This window comes from Capra hircus, chromosome 5, assembly GCF_001704415.2.
Source record: "Capra hircus breed San Clemente chromosome 5, ASM170441v1, whole genome shotgun sequence".
In the NCBI taxonomy this organism is placed as follows: Eukaryota; Metazoa; Chordata; class Mammalia; order Artiodactyla; family Bovidae; genus Capra; species Capra hircus.
The window spans coordinates 47,808,747-47,827,458 of record NC_030812.1 but is presented as its reverse complement, the minus strand read 5'-3'; the positions used below and the strand labels follow the sequence as shown (position 1 = coordinate 47,827,458).

General features: G+C 34.2%; 1 protein-coding gene across 2 annotated transcripts in view; it reads left to right on the top strand.

Annotated features, from left to right (window-relative positions):
- The window catches only part of MSRB3 (methionine sulfoxide reductase B3), a 187,332-nt gene that overhangs the window by 35,219 nt on the left and 133,401 nt on the right, over positions 1-18,712 (top strand). For both annotated transcript variants that reach the window (XM_018047980.1, XM_005680216.3), the window contains exon 2: positions 1,647-1,773. In XM_018047980.1, the coding sequence (XP_017903469.1) occupies positions 1,698-1,773 (76 nt within the window). In that variant the 5' untranslated portion in view covers positions 1,647-1,697. The remainder of the gene's footprint in view (positions 1-1,646; positions 1,774-18,712) is intronic.

Genomic DNA, 18,712 nt, shown 5'->3' with positions numbered 1-18,712 from the left:
CATCACTCCCTTTCTTCCTGTGCGCTGGCTTTGACACAAGCCAGATGGCTGTGGCCATCGGTAGGCGCGCAGGCCGCCTGGTACAGCAGTTGATGAAACAGAATAGGAAGACGTTTTATGGTCAACTGCAGGAGCACAATGAGGCCGCAGCTTTGCTAAGTAATTACATTCATCGTGCACACTTTACTCCTCACAGAGAAGGCCACAGGGAAAAAAATACATTTTTATTTATAGTGTTGTGAGGTATAGACCTTTGATCTTTTATTAGTCAGTAGTCTGCTCCAAAGGAATGCTCTCTTTCCCCTGCTCTGCAGTCACTTGTGCAAATGACATGTTTATTTATGTTTAATGGTTCTTTCAGGCTGTGCATTGTGATACTTACCTTCCCTCTTCCTCCTTTTTGTCTCCAGTTAGTAACACAAAAATGTTTTGGTTTTGTAGTGAGTTTAGTTTGGAGAAGTCAGAGTTCAGGCATGTTAATACAAGCAGATTTCTGTCAGATATACTCCAGAGTGATTTGGTCAAATATATTACTGTTTATTATGTGTTTGTTCTTTGAGGAGGTCAGGAGAGACCAGGAACAGACTTTTATTTGGGGGGAGAGGGAGTTGGGGGTGAGGGTCAGGAAATGAACGAGACATTAATTTTATATCCATTTTTGGACATTTAGTGGTTAAGGGCACTTGTAATGTTAATTTTAAATAAAATATGGGAAGTTACTATTCATCTAGTATTTCCACCTTCATTTGAAGTTAATCTTTACCGACTGAAAGATTGTTTAAAACTTTAGAGAAAATCCTAACAACTTTTCTTTAAAGTTTAGCATTCACACAGTTCCACATGATTCATTTCCGAAAACTTTAAAAATTATTTTTACCCCTTTTAAGGCTAGGTTGTGAATATTGGTTACAGAATTGATCTAGAAATTATAAATCATAAGATCAAATGAAAATTCATAGTTGATATATCGTCTTCAAAGGTAACACTGTTTCTACAGTGAAGCCTCCTAGTTGTCCTTAGGTTATTAGGCTCTCTATTTTTTAAAAGTATGAAACTCTAACAAAAGAAATCTCTTAATCTTACAGGATTTTGCAGTCTTCTTCAGATTTGCAAATAATTGCTGGAAGAAGGCGAAGTGGTATGAGGAGAGGGGGACTTTCTAGTTGGATAGAACAAGGCTTTCTAATTTTTTTCCCCCCACTGGCTGTTTGCTTTGTGCCCTGGGACCTTTGAGCCTTGGCTTCCTCGCATATACGTTGGGTGATAAAACCTACCTTCTAGGTTTATTCGAAGAATTAAATGACACAATATATGTGTATTTGGCCCCTGACAGTTCCTGTCACTTGGTATGAAGTCAGTAAATGTTAATTCCTTTCAACTGTTTTAAACTTTGTCTCTTTTTCCAACCTCTTGCAAAACGTGTTCACAGATTACACTATTATATAGTGTGTATTTTATTCATAAGATATAAATAAGCCTGGGTTGAAAGTAAGCTCACCATCTGAAAAATAGGCATTTGCAATTTATCAGCACTGTGTGTGTATGTTCAGTTCCGGATAAAACCGTAACCATCAATTGTGCAGTGAACGTGTTTAACATTTGTGATGTTTTAATTTGTTTTTGTTTTCTTTTTTTCTCCTACTCAGCTTTTGCCCCTGTTCTTTGCCTCTCGTTTTGTTGGTGAAGATATCACAGTGATGTCTGCATTCAACCTGCTGCATTTGGTGACAAAGAGCCAGCCAGCTGCCCTGCGAGCCTGTGGGCTTCCCTCAGGTTGCTGCTGCTTGTGCTGTTCTAAGTGAGGGCACTGGTCCGGGGTGGGGGGTGTTTCTGCTGCAGGAAATGATACACCACAATGCTTTGCTAAATTTCATTTTCTTTTACTTGGGCCCTAATTTGAAGACGGAAATTGGTTATAAATCACCACTCTATTTAGAGTAACATTCATTTCCACAATCCTTACAACCCTTGGAAACATTGTCCAGTTTCCTTGCTTAGTATATAATTGTCACTAATACTTCATGATATCTTCTTATTCTTTAATGCACACTACCCATCTGAAAATCATAATGTTCATAAGAGGCTGGCAGTCTTGATAAGAAACCACCCCAAATCACACAAAATAGGACGTTCATCTTGTTAAAGGAAAATGAAAATGCTTTTCATTCCACATGTGGTCATTCCTTTAGGAAAGAAAAAAAATCAAAATGAACAACTTTAGTGTAATAAAGTTAGTTATTGTACTTGCAAAGAAAAGATGTTCTATTTAACAGTGACCAAATATAGAGAATTACTATAGCATGTATTAACTGGTTCTTAAATTAGAACCACCAACCAGTCTTTTTAAAAATGTGATTTTAAGCATTTAAACAAGAGAGACATAAAAGTCCAAAATTTTACTATTTGCCTGTGTTTAACATTATAATTTTGTTATGAAAGTCACAATGGCCAGATATTTTCTGTGATGTTATTATCAATATTACTTTTATTTTCTTTTAGTTTTCTCTATTACTGTATTATATAGAGAATTTCATTCTAACTCATTAAATATTCATTGAATATTAACTATGAGTGCCAGGCATTGTGTGAAGCAGTGAGGATACAATGATAAATAAGATCAAGCTGATTTCTTTAACAAGCACAAGCTGGAGCTGAAACTGTGTAAAGACCATTGAACCATGTGGTGATAACACTAAAGTATTTATGCCTCGGATGGTAGGGGAATGCAGAGGATGGTCCTAGCTCTTTGCTTAGGGGAAGAGATTTTTGGAAGGGAGGAAAGGTCTCTGAAGTTTAAGAAAGGCTTCATGTAGGATATGCTTAAGTTGAATCTCAGACTATGAGCAAGAGTTAGCCAGATGTCCAAGGAGGGGGAAGGACGTTTCTGACATATGAAGTAGTGTGGGCAATTCATGAAGACCTGAAAAGGCAAGGTATCTTCAAAGAAATACGAGTTATTTAATGTGGCTGCTTGGGTGGGTGAGGGCAAGTTAGAAGAGATAAGAAAGAAAGGTAGACAAATCGTAAAGTGCCTTATATGATGTTTTTAAAATTTTAAATCTTAGGGAAGGGATGAAGGGGAAGTAAAATGACTTGGTTTACATTTATAAGGTTTATTGATTTAGTATGATGGACGGTCCGGGCTGGTTCCAGATATTTCTAAGAGAAGGTTGAGAGATGGCAGCTTAATTAGAAGTGAGGATAAGGCTTTTGTCTTGAAGCTATAGTTGAATAGTAAACACTGTCCATTTCAAAAAATAGCTTTTATGTCTGTGTGTGTTGAGAGGTTAATAAAGCTTAATGCTTGGAGTCCATAACCACTCTTCCTGACACCTTTGCTTCCCAACCTGCCATGTTCCTATACTGCTGCCACTGAGTATGTTGGGAGAGCTTAAGGCTGGAGGGACTCATGGAGCATGGAGAGCCTTAACAATGATTGTTACAGTAGGTGTGCAAAGAAGGGGTATGGATAAGAGAAAAATTCAAGTTACAGAACTGACAAGTTTTATTTCTTTTATTGTATGTAAGCTGGAGGGAGAGCATCAACCAGTGTAGTTTCTGTGCTATGTGAAACTTTTCCATGACTATAAGATCCCCTGGAGGAGGAAACGGCCACCTGCTCCAGTATTCTTGCCCGGGGAATCCCATGGACAGACCTCTGGTGGGCTACAGTCCATGGGGGTCACAAAGAGTCAGACTCAACTGAGCAGCTGAGCACACATGCACATAATTGGAGTATGCAGGTTATTTAACTAATATGTAACCATGTTTTCCACTGGGAAAAAACCCCAGGTACAAAAGCACTAGCATAATTCTTGTAACATTAGTTTGTTGTACACTAAGGAGGCTAAGTATTTATGGAAACTTATTAATTAACATGGTATCACTCGAGATATGACAGCTGTAGAGTTAAGAGATTTCATAATGAAATTGTTTCATCAAAATATGTGTCTAAAATTTTTATATCCTAATGATTCAAAGATAAATTCAACAAAGATGATAATTTTTAAGAAGTAACCATTATAGCACAATGCTCAAGCACACAAATTCTGGAATTCCACACATCTAAATTCTAGCTTTGCCACTTAACTGGTTGCGTGCCTTGACTTCCTTGTTTGTAAAATGGGAATAATAATAGTACTCACCTGAAAGGGTTGCTGTGAGAACGAAATAGCTTAGGATGTGAAAAATGCTTACAACAGTGGCTGACATATAGTAAGCACTGTATGTAAATGTTCACTAGGTCACTGTAGACATCTGTATCAATATAGATATGTATTTTTTGTGTTTTTCTAGTAAAAAAGACTTTAAAAAAGTATTTCAATACATCCCATATTGCACTTAACTTGTTTTTCTTTCATCGGAGCCACAAATGCACTTTATATTTTAGAAATAACCATCTCAGTTTGTTGTTTTGATCTCTTTATTTTACTCATACATCCCACTGAACCAGAATTCAAGTCCTGTAAACATACAACACATTTCTTTGATTCTTACTATCTAGTACTAATGATTGCTCAGAGGGACTCTGTCTTTTTTCCTTAGGGCTTGTAAACCTATTTTACTTTGATAAATGATTTGGTATCCATAATTGCTTGGCCATTCAAGGACCTTGTACTTTTTAAAGTGTTTTGAAATTTCCAGTGTGCACGTATTTTATAACTTCAGTGTCAGCAAAATCTTTGTTACCGTCCATTTCTCTGACAGAATTTTACTTTTGTTGTTCAGTCGCGTCCGACTCTTTGTGACCCCATGGACTGCAGCAGGCCAGGCTTCCCTGTCCTTCACTATCTCCCAGAGCCTGCTCAAATTCACAGAATTTTACTGTTAGAAAAGTAGCTATGTTGAAGACACTGCTAAGTTCAACAATAATGTGAAACAAACAATTTAAATTTTGAAAAAGGAAAATGAAATTGAAATGGGAATTCTAGCCTTTATTACTTTATTCAAGTAGAGAGGGAAGAGGCCAAATTTGGAGATACAGGAAATTAAGGTAAAAGTTTGACGTCTTTCTTTAATTTACTGTTCCCTGGTCAAAACCCATTACAACAAAAATCTCTGTAAATCAAAAAGACTTCTGCTCCCTAGCCAGTACCCTACTAATTTTAGGTATTATTCAATATGAAATAATTCCAGAACTGAAAAATAATTGGAGCAGGCTCTTAAAGTTGATTATAACTGGATTGACCTGTATGAAGGCCATATCCCAGAAGGCTGATCTATCATTTTTCAGCTTTGACTTCCTTTTCTTCTTATTTTTAAATAGGCATAATTTCAATTTAGAGCTTATTAAGTGCATCTGAGTTATGGTTTGCTCATGTTTGTAATTAAAGGTAATTTTTTTTCTCTCAGAGCTCTTCTTAATTTCCTATAACAGTTTCTTTTATGTATTGAAAAAGAGCACTGGAATAGGAGTCAGAGAACTAACCACAGCTCTATCATTAACTTGTGTGCCCTTGAACATACCAGTAAACCTCTTCAGAGCTCAGTCTCTTTATTTTTAAAATGAGAAATTTAAATTAGAAAATCTTTTCAGTTTTGAAATTCTGTGATTTTATGAACTGTCATTGTTTTGTTTTTACTTGGCTTTGGGTTAATCAGATCTTAAGAGTCGGTACTAATTAATGGCTGGGAATTTACAGAAAAATCTGCTTGGTTGTGGTGGGAGGACAGAAATATTTTCCATGTTTGAACATTAGAATTCCTTTCCTCTAAATCAGGACTGAAGGGGTTATCTTAGCAAGGGTTAGGAAGCGCAATTTTACACATAGTTTCAGTGCTTGATAAAAATTAAGTCAAATTGTAACTTAGACTAGATATCATGGTAGTTTTCAGCCAAGTGAGAGTATTTGTCTAAGTAGTACTAATTGCAGTGATGAATTGTGCTTTTCTCCAACATCATACATGTAATATGTGGTTGTTACTCTTATAGACTTTACTGGCATGTTTAATAGTCCATGAATTGAACAGCCACACGGCAGTTTGTAAAGGTGTTATGTCATAATATTGTAATGTAGAAATTAGAAGTCTTAAAGACAGATACTTTGCAAATGCTGTATGTAAGTAGGACTATCGTTTGGTTAAGTAGGGCTCTCCAAGAATCAGGGGCCTGTGGCTCCAGAGCTTAGCACAGTGCCTGGCACTTAATAAATATTTGTTAAATGAATGAATAAACATTTGGAAAGTTTACATGTAGGTGAAGTGATAGCTATAACAGAGAGGACAAATTTATCTAAGACTATTTTGGCCTCAAATAAATCTAATGGGAAGGTTAAATTAAAGTTCATAGTTTGGGTGCCTTTTGAAAATATTGTAAAAAAACCAATTTCTCTTTTCTCACTTTATTGCATTGATACAATATGGTAGATTTCTTAGGAATAAATCACATTGTAGCCAAACAAATAACAATAAAAAATGGTAACAGATTCAAAGTATATTATCCAAAATTTCTCTTACTTTTTCTCTCCAGCAATTTGAGTTTTGGTGATAAACTGTTTGAGGAAAGGAATAAGTACATATGATAAGTACAAATTATAGATATTATGAATAAGTACATATTATAGCCTATAATATAATAAGTACATATTATAGCCTACAGTCCATGGGGTTGCAAAAGTGTCAGACACGAGTTAGCAAATTAACAACAACAAATAACTTACCGTGAGAAGTAAGAACTCTGGTTCTTTTGGTCACTTCTCTCTGGAACAAATTAATATTGTCTTTTGAACTTAAAGTTCTGCGTTTGTAAAGAGGAAGTACTACATATATGCACCAAAGCAATATCCATAAGTAAGAAGTAATATTATTAAAATCTGAGCTGGCAATATTTCATTAATAGCACCTGATGTTCTTTGTATTTACTGTAAAGAAATAATTGAAGTCAGTGGTATGCTACTCACCTACCAAATAGATTGGCTTTCTGTATTATTTTTATTTTTTAACCATTTTGGATCATGAAAACATGAACCATCTTTAATCTAAAAAAATTTTTTATAAATTAATGTTATGACTTTTCTTCTCCAGAAGAAAAGAAACATATGTTCACCTAGAAGAAACATATGTGCACCTATGCAAGTTTTCATATAGTTTCAAGATTTTTTTTATTAGATATCTGATACTTGTAATTGAGGGCTATTTGACCACAGATTCAGAACCTGTCTTCTAAAAGATACATTTGAAACCAATACAAAAACACTAATCAGAGCGCATTATTTCTAATTTCTGTATTGATGTCACCAATGAAATTTTCTCCCTCAAGTTCAGCTTAATGCTCTCTATTCTCTGGCTTCACATTCTTACATGTTCATTTTACCTAATTTAATTTGATTAAATTAAAAATGCCTTGTGGAGGGCTATTATTTTTTTTTTAAAGAAACAAAGAGTTCTTAAAAAAAAGACATTCAGATTTCAGCTCCCCTAATTCACAAAATTTGCAATTAATTGATTGAATGGCATCCACTTCTCCCAGTAGATGGCACTAGGTTTACACTCTTTCACAGCTTGAAAGGGTATTGATATCATTAGCACATAGGTGCATTGTGAAAACTTAAACAAAAGCATGTTAAAAATATTCAGTTAAGAACACATGGATTTACAAGCCACAAATTTTTTCTGCTTATATTATGTTCAAACAATATTTGTGGAGTGCAAAACCTTTTTCCATTTTCAACAGGCTTCCAACTTCCTTCTGCTTGAACATCTCATCGAAATTGTCTTTCATGTGTAGACTTTCTATAAACTAAAACACGTTTTCATAAATTAACTTATCTTGTATCCAAATAGCTGATTTAACAGTAATTTATGGTTTTATATATAGCTAAATTTTCTTCAGCAGACCACCCAAGAATTAAAGAAAATTTCACATTTTGTTTTGCTATGTTTTGAATTTTTATAGAATCTTGAAAATGTTATTAATTTAACATGTTGACTGTTAAGCATGAGTCCTTTCTTGCATGAATGAAAATATTTTTGGAAGCTAAGAAAAATTATATTTAAAATGTTGATGAGTACTTGGATACAGCTATATTCTTTACTAAAACAAAGTGCTTTAATAACTCCGTGATATAATAAAGTATTAGTTAATGTTGAAAAATTGCTGTACAGCATCTAATTATTAGATGAGTTTTAAAAATCATTTGTGCATGAGGCTAAATTGCTATAGAACAATAAATGCATATGTATGAATAAGGTGTTGGGCATATGGTTTGTTAAATGTGGAATTTGTTAATTTTTGTTAAATATAGAATAAATTCTTCACCTACATTAATGATGATAAAATACATAACAAAATCTAGTATCAACAGATAAAATAGGCATGCACACAAAAGTTTTAATTTTGTTTGAAAAATTCTCTAATTAACAATGACCACTGAATATGAAATATTTTAAGTTCTGAAAACAAATGATAATTTTACAGTTAGTTTATTGAGACAACACGGACTTTTGGGAATCATATAGGTAGAATTATTAGATGTTTATCTAAAATTTACCTAACAGGTCATAGAAGGATTTATTAAAACAAGCCATCTTTTGCTTTCAGCAAATACGTGTTTAATGAAGAATGGGATGTGAATGACAGTTCACCAGGAGTTACTAATATGTGGCTAGATACTTGATGAATTTTCATCAGTCTTTTCTAGTTTATAGCTTCATCCTTAACATTTTATTTAGAGATTGAATCTCTCATGGCTGCTTCTGCTAGATATATATATATATATATATTTTTTTTTGTGAGTTAAGTTTTATTTGGGGCAAAATGAGACCTGCAGCCTGGGAGGTGGCATCTCAGTGAGCTCTGAGAGACTGCTCCCTAGATATATTTTAATTTAAAATGCTTTGAATAGATTTTATTGAGATGCAGTGGCAAATTATCTAAATTTTTGTGCCTTTGCATTTGAAATCAACCCTTTGAAATTTTTTTTGTTTTTAACTTTTTATTTTTACTTTATTTTACTTTATAATACTGTATTGGTTTTGCCATACATTGACATGAATCCACCACGGGTGTACATTTTAAAATCCCCATTTATTTGAATTCTCTTGGTTTCTCTCTCTCTCTCTCTTTTTTACATTTAGTATATTTGCAATTATATTAGTCACTTTAGAATGGATATTATAAAAATTACCATGAAATTACAAAGATATTAGTTTTTTAAGTGACTTTTAAGAGATGTACATTTATAGAATTTAAATTTACTCGGTTACTACTATGGTAAGCATTTCCTTCAACAGTAGATATATTTATTGTAGTCAACCGCATAATTGCAAAATAAGAATGTACTGCTAATCTAACTTGCTAGATTACTTAAATTTTAAGCAAGCAAATAAACCCCCAAATTTTATAGCTATAGTTTTTAAGATTTAGTTTTGTTACAGAAATGCTTAGTGGCTCACAGAATGGTATAGCTGTTCATAGTATATTCCATTTTGATCAATATTTCTTATGCAAATTTTAGATACCATCACAGCAAGTTTCGGAGTTTGCTATCCTGTTTTTGGTATTGATGAAGAATGAGTTTGGAAGCATAATCTACATTTACTAGTTTGTTTTTACCACCAACTTGCCTTCTGGCCCCAGAATCTGTTTTGTACCTTTTATTCCTATTCCTCATCTGTAAACTTAGAACGAAATACATTCTTCTCAAATTGTTCACAATTAGATATTACCCTCAAGTGTTAACATTACTTGACATTCCCCAGAAATTCATTCTGTTCAACTTTAATCCCTGGCCGTAAGGGAGAATACACTGGAAAAATATAAAAAGGCAAAGGTGGGACATCAAATAAGTCTGGGAAAGTTGATAGGTTTGATCATCAAAATCTATTTCTATTACAGGAAAACTTATGGTTCCTATATAGTAAGCTCTGGCAAGGTAGAGATTTTTTTGATTGTTTAATTCACTATGCCATTTTAGCAACTAGACTTCTGACATCTGTCACTTATTGAATAGGTACTCAGTAAATATTTGTTGAATGAATGGATGGTGATGAATAAGTAGCATCATCTTATGTATCCAAATAATGCCACATAATAAGTAATGTGAGCTCTGTTTTTAAGGAATATACATTCTTGGAAAGATGGCTGGCTACTTTGGGTTCAAATTTTGTTATCTATAGAATAAAGGGAGTTATATACTTCATGTTTTTATGATTCTATATAAACATTTCCTCCTTTGCTTTACTACTGAAGGAAGGAGTAGAAGAAATAAGAAAAGCATTGTGCATCTTTCTGCTCAGAATGGCTGATGAACTTCTTGGATTAGGATTTGAAGCAGTGACAGTTCTGGAGGATATTGAAGGAATGCAGGAGATGGAGTTATAATTAGCAGGAGATTCTAGGAGGAGAGGGTGGCGGTGTGGAGAGTGGGAACAGACTGTGGGCACGTAGGTTAGTGAGAGATGGGCATGTTAATGTACAACAGAGCTCTGGTTCAAGAGAGGAATATAATGAATGAATAGATTAAAGGAGGAAAGCTGCAGACAGGAGCTCGCTCTCATTAGCCAAGTGTGTGACCAGGTCATGCAACATCTTTGGGCCTTGGTTTTCTTCCTCATGAGGGCTTTGGACTAGAAGTTTATCAATTCCCAAATTATGAACACTTGTTCTACTAATAGCCTATAAAACGGATTCCATCCTCTTGTGGAGAAACTGCATGCTGCCACATCTAAGATGACTGTGTTCACATTTCACCATCTTGGTAATGAGGATGCAACATACAAATCATTTTGATAAGGAAGTATTGCTCTGGTTTGATTGACAATTCTTTTCCACCTTTCTAGTGGAGCGTAAAATAATGGTGTGTCAAAATACCACAAATTCAATAATGGACATTGGCATAAGAAAGTCTGGACGAACTCTTCATTTAAAGCCCATGTAACCTAGATTTTCCTAATCTGGTTTGACTGTGGAAACTTCTCTCACCCCCCAACAGGAACTGCCTGTAAGCATTGTTTTTTCCAGAGCCAGTGTTTCACATGATATGTTTTGCGGAATGCTGGATTAAGTAATCTCAGAGTCTTAAATCCAGATAATTAATGGAATATTAGTCATAATAAAAGACTTGAGAGTGGAACTCTAGAGAGGTAATAAAAGATTCAGAGTAGTAATTTAAAAATTTAGTCCATTATTTTTAAAAAATTTCATTCGTTTATTGAGCAAATATTATTGCAGATTTTAAACTAAGTTCTAAGAAACAGCCAGGGCTGTCATTTAGAAAACATCTTTAGGAAGAAAATTTAAATAGCAATAATTAAAATGGAGAGTTGAATAAATATTTAAATACAACATGCATTTATTTAGTACTTACTCTTCTCTGGGCACAGTGTAAGGTTCTGGGGATGCAAAGATTATTGAAATTATCCCCCTGTCCCTTAAGGAGATATTGAATAATTAAGAAGAAGTCCTATGCCTTTACTTTAGTTATCTGGCTGATAAAGAAAACTGTAAATTTTTTGACTTTTTTTTTTCTCCAGAATCTCTTAGATTTTTCTGGACTGTATACATGTATAGCTAGACTCAGATTTAGCTGTTCATTGAGTGACAATTGCAGACTTATCTGTCTATTGAGCTTAATTAATTTAGATTTTAAATTTGATTTGGACGATAATGTAATTTTAGACATTTACAAAGCTGAGCTCTTAGACAATGTAGATTTTAGTTTCTTTGTAAAAAAAGTATACTTGATGTTACATGGAAATAAAATTCTGCATGGTAATCTAAGAGAAGGCTCCTTTCCATCGTTTTTGTGGGTGGTTACCTCTCATCTTCCCCTTTCAGTCTTTGCTCCCAAGACGGTGAGGGAGGATGGGAGAGAGAACTATTTTTTGCAAGTCTTTTTGATTGCATGTGAAATGTAGAATGGAAATGAGTCTGTCTGTTTTTAATTTTTTTTTCTATACTGGCTAGGATGTTCTACTGAAGACCCATACTGGAAAAAAATATTAAAACCAGGGAACACTAACTTTGTCAGACGTTTCACTTGCAATCAGCTAGACTTGAAGTTAAGTAACTTTCTCTTCCATTATTGTCACTTGATGATGGCAGTGCCTTTAAAAATCCTCTCTTTAGTCAGATGCTTTGTAAGTAAGAAAATGCTTTCTGGATCAACACATGTTTGAAATATTTCCCTGAACTCTAGTCTTCACGGTCCATATTAATACAAAAGTCATTGCTCTTGGTATTGGCATTACATTTGGAAGAATTGATAAGTACTCTTTAGTTCATTTTAATACACTTAGAGAACAGTGATAAAATGATTACTACACATGAATTCAACAATTAAAACTTTGTAACCTGCAAGTAAAGATAGAAATGTAAAATGTGGTTTGTATTTTACAGAGTTCATTCAGGTTAATGTATCATCGGATAAATGTAGTGGTAAAGCTCTCCATTGTCTCCTCTCTGGAAAATCATGCAGTCTTACAGATTATTTACTATTAAAGGCTAGAATTTGAAATCATTTAATAGACTTTAGATGTTGTGGGAGGTACATTTACTCCTATTGACTTGCAGTGAGAAAACACTGACATATTTCCCTTTTAATTTTAAAACTGCCTCATTTCTCTGCTGCCCAATTTTTCCTCTTCCAAATCAGAATATACATTTTATTCTGGCTATTTTACTTTGTTAAATTAGCTAATCCCACTGACATGAAAGACTCTGATTACCATCTTGACATTGTATGTATTTGATCACACTACATCTATCAGCTTGTTTACATAGAGTTCTCTTCCCTATTTGAATCTCCTTTGGCCTGCTGACCCTGTAGATGCTGTTTCTACAAATAATGTGAGTTTTCTATATCCCAGTTATAATCAGACCTAGTCAATGTTGGTGGGCAAAGTTTAACAGTATTAATGTCTTCTTTGTTAAGTCTCTTGACACAAAACTTTACATACATTTTTCCTATAAGACTGCACATTGTATTGATTGTTTTTCTTATCTTTACTGCTACAGTATGTGTTCCCCTAGGGGCAGCAACCTTGACTTACTCATTTTTAATTTTCCAGTGCTCATCACAGTTCTTACTTCACTGTAGATGTTTAATAAATAGTTTCAGAAAGTATGAGTTAATATTAGGCTCAACAGTTTATGTGTTCAAAGAATGTATAATCTGGGAAAATAAAGCAGAAACAACTGAAGATTTTGAGAATAATTGCAAAATATTATATTAGCTCATGTAAATAGTACCCTGCAGAGTAAATACACGAGTACTGAGGATATTCAGATGAAAGATCAGAGTAGGGATGAATTTATAGGGATATGTAGACTTGGAAGGAAAACTTCCTTGAAAATATTTTCTTAGTTTATCTATTCAAACCTTCAGTATGGAAACCAGAAGACCAATTTTATCATTCAACTATGCACCACTAAAACATATGGTCTTGTTTAATTCAAGAAGTTTAAAATGCTGTGTTGCCTTGGCATGCTTATAATGTCCATTGATGTTAATTAGAACTCTGTGCATGCATCAGTAGAACAGAGCTGAAACTGATCTGTAGAACCGTCTTATGTGAAGTATAATAGAAAAACAGCAAGAAGGCATGAAATGCGATTATTACTATGAGAAATAAAGATATACCTTTTCTCACATATAAAAAAGAAAAAGATCTTTACCTTCTGATTCCTATGACCTAGAGAGTTTTTTTGTTTTCTTTGTGTTATATTTAGGACATGGCAGACCGACAAAATTAAACTGAACCTGAGTGTAAAAATTAAGAATGTTTTTAAAAAATGAAAACTAAGTCAAGGTCCTAATTTTATACTCTCTTTAGTTATGGATGTTTCCTGCTACCACCTACAAGAATACTTCGAAGGGGAGACTTATTGAAATGTTTCCTAAGGGTAAATGTTTGGCCAAAGGATTTTGTTCTCTAGGCCTGTCAAAAATTCATCACCAAAGAACATCTACTGAGTATCTTGCACATGAGTCCAGGTTGAGAGTGATGATCGATAGTCTGAAAGGGATGACATTAAATACACAGAGCAAACTAGCAGAGGCTGCACTCTGATTCTGTGTTCAGCATTCAACCAAATACTCTCTGAGAGCTATTTTGAGTATAGCATTTGGCTAAAAGGATTTCACTTTGCTAAAAGGAACAAAGAAAGGTCATGTCAGACAATGTCTGTTCTAAAATATTGCAATTGTAAATTTCCAGATATAAAAGTATATTCTTTTTGTTGTTTCTTATTCATATTTTGGCCACCTGATGCGAAGAAATGACTCATTTGAAAAGACCCTGATGCTGGGAAAGATTGAAGGCAGGAGGAGAAGGGAATGACAGAGGGTGAGATGGTTGGATGACATCACCAACTCAGTGGACATGAATTTGAGTAAACTCTGGGAGTTAGTGATAGGCAGGGAAGCCTGGCGTGCTGCAGTCCATGGGATCGCAAAGAGTCTGACACGACTGAGCAATTGAACTAACTATCTACACTATTCATATTCAAGTTTTAGTATTTGCATTGTTGTTACTTGTCTCCATCTCTACCACTGGAACAGGAACTTTTTAGTGTATTCACCTCTTATGTATCTTACAGATAGTGAGGGACAGGGAGGCCTGGCATGCTCTAGTCCATGGAGTCACAAAGAGTTGGACATGACTGAGTGAACAACAACAACAATCTCTCACATTGGCTGTTTCCCCCAGGTGTTCAGGAAGCTCTTCCTTCAGAGAGTAGCACAGCCAACTTCTCCTCCTTCAGGGCTATGCTCAAATGTCACCTCTGGGAGGCTTACCTTGACCATTCTATTTAAGGTTATAGCCCTTACTTCTAGCACTCCCAGTCTTCTTTGCTCTGCTCAGTTTTACCTTTTTTCCCCATCCTGTATACTTATCACCTTCTGAGAGGCTATATAATTTTCTTACTTATTTTCATTGTGTTTTATCTGTTTTCTACCCCTGCTGGGATGGCAGCTCCGTGAAAGGATCTTGATTTTACTCACAGATATGTCTTAAGTACTTAGAATAATGCCAGAATATAGTAGGTGCTAAGGGCTTCCCAGGTGGGGCAGTGGTAAAGAATCTACCTGCCAAGGCAGGAGACACAGTGTCGATCCCTAAGTCGGGAAGATCCTCTGGAGAAGGAAATGGCAACACACTCCAATAGTGTTGCCTAGAGAATCCCATAGACAGAGGTATCTGGCGAGCTACAGTCCATAGAGTGGCAAAGAGTCAGATATGACTGAGTGCACGAGTAGGTGCTCAGAAAGTAATTGTTGAATGAATGAATATTTTACTTAGCCGAGTACTCTGTAAACACTCAACAATTTTGATGACTTAAAAAACCAGTAAGAAAAACGTTGTATCAGTGGTCCTCAAAGTAAGCCCTGCAGCCCTAGTTTCATGGAAACCCCAGATCTGAAGCCAGTGTCATGATGTCTTAGATGGTATGTTCATCTCAGGAATGTTTTTCCTGTATAGGTCTATGCTGAAAGAAAAAAAAAATCAAAAGAATTGAGCATTCTTTTACAAGCATGGAGCTTTTCTTTCTTGTGTTAGGGATTTTTTTAAAAAAAAACCTTTATTAAATTACTAGAATGTAAAACAAAACACAAGGAAAAATGGTTCATGGTATATAATTTTATATTCTATTGTAAAAATGGGCTAGACTTGGCTTTTATAAATGTACACTTATTTAGAAATGCCTAACATTACTACATATGGGATAAAAGTTTCTTTAACTTTCCAAAATGACAGACTAGTAACCAACTAAAAATTATAATTTATAGTGAAAATTGAAATAACCATTTTTAAATACAGTGGCAAGATATTTAAACATGAGCTTTACTCAAAGGAAAATAAGGTAGTCTTATCTTCACTTACTACATTGGGAAAATAATAGTTTTACTTTTTTCCAAAATTAAAATTACTGGATCCTAGGACCAAAATTAAAATTATGGGATCTTTAGATTTTGTTTTGTTTTGATTTTTCACATAGAAATATAAGATTTATGTCTTAAAAGTGCCCTAAGATTTAGGTTACAGATTTGATTTACTTCTTAACAAGAATTTAAAAAGCCTTTCAACATTTTATAGACATTGTGAGAATCCCATTTGAACCTTGTCACTGACCCTCTGCTGAAGGAGTGAACCTAGGTAAAACAGACGTTAGCTAATAGGTAAATGTTTTTACTTTCTGGATGTACTACAGTGATCATTACTTTCCTCTCTTGTTATTTTTAGTTGTTAGTGATAGTTTTCAAGTTTAAAGTTATCATATAATTTAGGAAGAAAGAAGAAATTTGTAGCTTAATTTTTCCATGGGTTTTGCACTCCGACAGCCTGAGATTTGAGTCAGTATATCTTTTTGCTGTTTGTCCTTAGTAAGTTATATTATAACCTCTCTGAGCCTCAGTTTCTGTATCTGTACAATGGACATGACATCTACCTCCTGGAATTATTGAGAGGATTAAATGTAGTTATGAGAAAGTGCCTAGAAATATGTCTGCCACACAGTAGTTACTCAAATTTTAATTTTCTTTTCTTCTTCCAATTCTTGTTTGAATCATTTTAAAAGAGAACTTGTGAGGAAAATACTATCCCAAGAGAATTATTTTAGAAAAATAATTATCAATAAAATATTTTAGCACACTGAAATGCCTGATCTGGTTATCTTTTAAGTACAGTTTTAACTTCAGAATTCACTGTAATCAAAATGATAATTTAATACTATATTTGTTTGGACAGTGTTTGTTAACTGCTAATTGTTGTGATTCTCATAGCAGACTTCTGAGGGTAGTAGTGTGTAGAGAGAGACCCATTTGTCTAAGGTCCCATGACTAGGAAGCAGACAGAGGCAGGAAGTGAACTCTGATTCAAGACAATACTAGATTCAAGGCAACAATATGGAACAAGCTTTGATATAAAAAGAGACTTTGGCCATATTTTAGCAAATAAATGCCCTTGGATTGGGTTCAAGGTGGATCTGATATATACCAAACTTACTCCATAAGGAATGATGTTATGATTAGATACCTAGGTAGCAATATTACCCTTTCAGGTATGCTTTGTGTTGCCTGTATATATATACACACACTCGTGGCTTCAAAGTACTCTATTAAGCATTTAAATAAAGAGAAAAATCTTTTCCTAACATACTTCTAAGTCAATTTAGGGGTCATTGAACAGATGTCATATAATACTAATGTTAAATTACCCTGTGTAATAAGAAAATTACAGTACCTAAGTGAAGATAGTAAAGGGAAACCATCCAATGAATTATTCTAGAATTTAAAAATGAAATGATTTCTTCGAAATTGACAGTGGCACCATATGACTTTAGAAAAGTGAGTCTGATAGGGAGAAGGAAAATTAGAGACAAAAGTGAAGCCTTTCTGTGTTTATATATGCCAGGTTTTGGTTATGATGCGAGGAGGGCTAATGTAAGAGTATAGCTTTCAACTGTCCAGGAAAGCATATTATTATTAAACTATGTGGCAAGAAATTTATTAAAATTTGGCTAACTTCTCATTGTTTCGTATTAAATCACAATAGTTGTTTCTAGTCCACACATACTTCCTTTTGCTATTAGGCACACTTTAAAAGCCTAATTATTTTGAGAACATAGTATGACCAAAGAATAAAAATGTACAAAGTTTGACAACTTTAAATAAACACTAGCATTTCTTAAAGAACAAACCTCACTTACAGTTAGGAAACAATATTTATATTTAAGGTTGAAAAGCCAGGATGTAGGAAAATTTTGTTAATTTGGAAGATGACCTTTAAGTGCACCAAAACCAAATAATTTGTAGGCTATGACATAGGGCACATTCCTACAAAATTTGTGTGAATACTGCTTTAGTGGTTCTTGAAAGACAAACAAAGAAAGCTGGAATGAAATCTTTACCCCCGCCCCCCGGCCTCAAAATAAGACGGAGCCTAACAAAAGAGTACAGCAGCACGCTTTCAAAGCTTGCCATTAAAACGAGGTCTCTGTGGCACGACTAATGAGATGGTTCATAGCGGAAAACAATCTGGTTTTAAGAATGTTTAGATCAAAAGTAATTTCTAATCTATGAAATAAAGTCTTTTCAATACCCTTCATTCACCAGCAAAGCTTTTATGTTTGTATTATTTACTTCAATCAGATGTTTTCAATTTTACCTTTTCTCCTTGTACAAATACTTGACATGGTTCGTCAATACTGACCAACAGTTTTATTCTTTTTCTTCAGAAAAGAGATTTTTTGGAGAGAAGGAGAATGAAAAAGAGAGAAACATCTTTGCCTAAACGATTTGCAAGCATCTGTGCTTTAAGCTACTTTTTATGAACACTCCTTAGTAAATGACTCAAGGTAAAAAAGCAGAAAAGCATCCAATGTTAGGAAATTGCAATCCAATACCATGTAATTTAAACCTGCAGTTGCTTCTCTTGTACTAAATGACATACAGATGGGTAGCTTAGTTCTCTCAACTTTGGGAACACAATTGGTCTTTTTGTATGAATGAACATATATTAACAAAAATATTTTGGACAGAATTGTTTCAGAATTGTTTAACTATACAGAGTTTAATTATCTGTGCCACTGAAAAGAATAATTTTAACCAAGATATTTTTGTCATATTAGGTTTGCAGTTAATGAATTTTTCTGGACAAAATCAACAAAGATACAACCCTTCCAACATATAAAGAAACAGAAACAAGAAACACCTTTTAAGATGTCTGTAGTGAATTGCGCGGAGACTCACCTCTCACAGCCAGTTCTGCT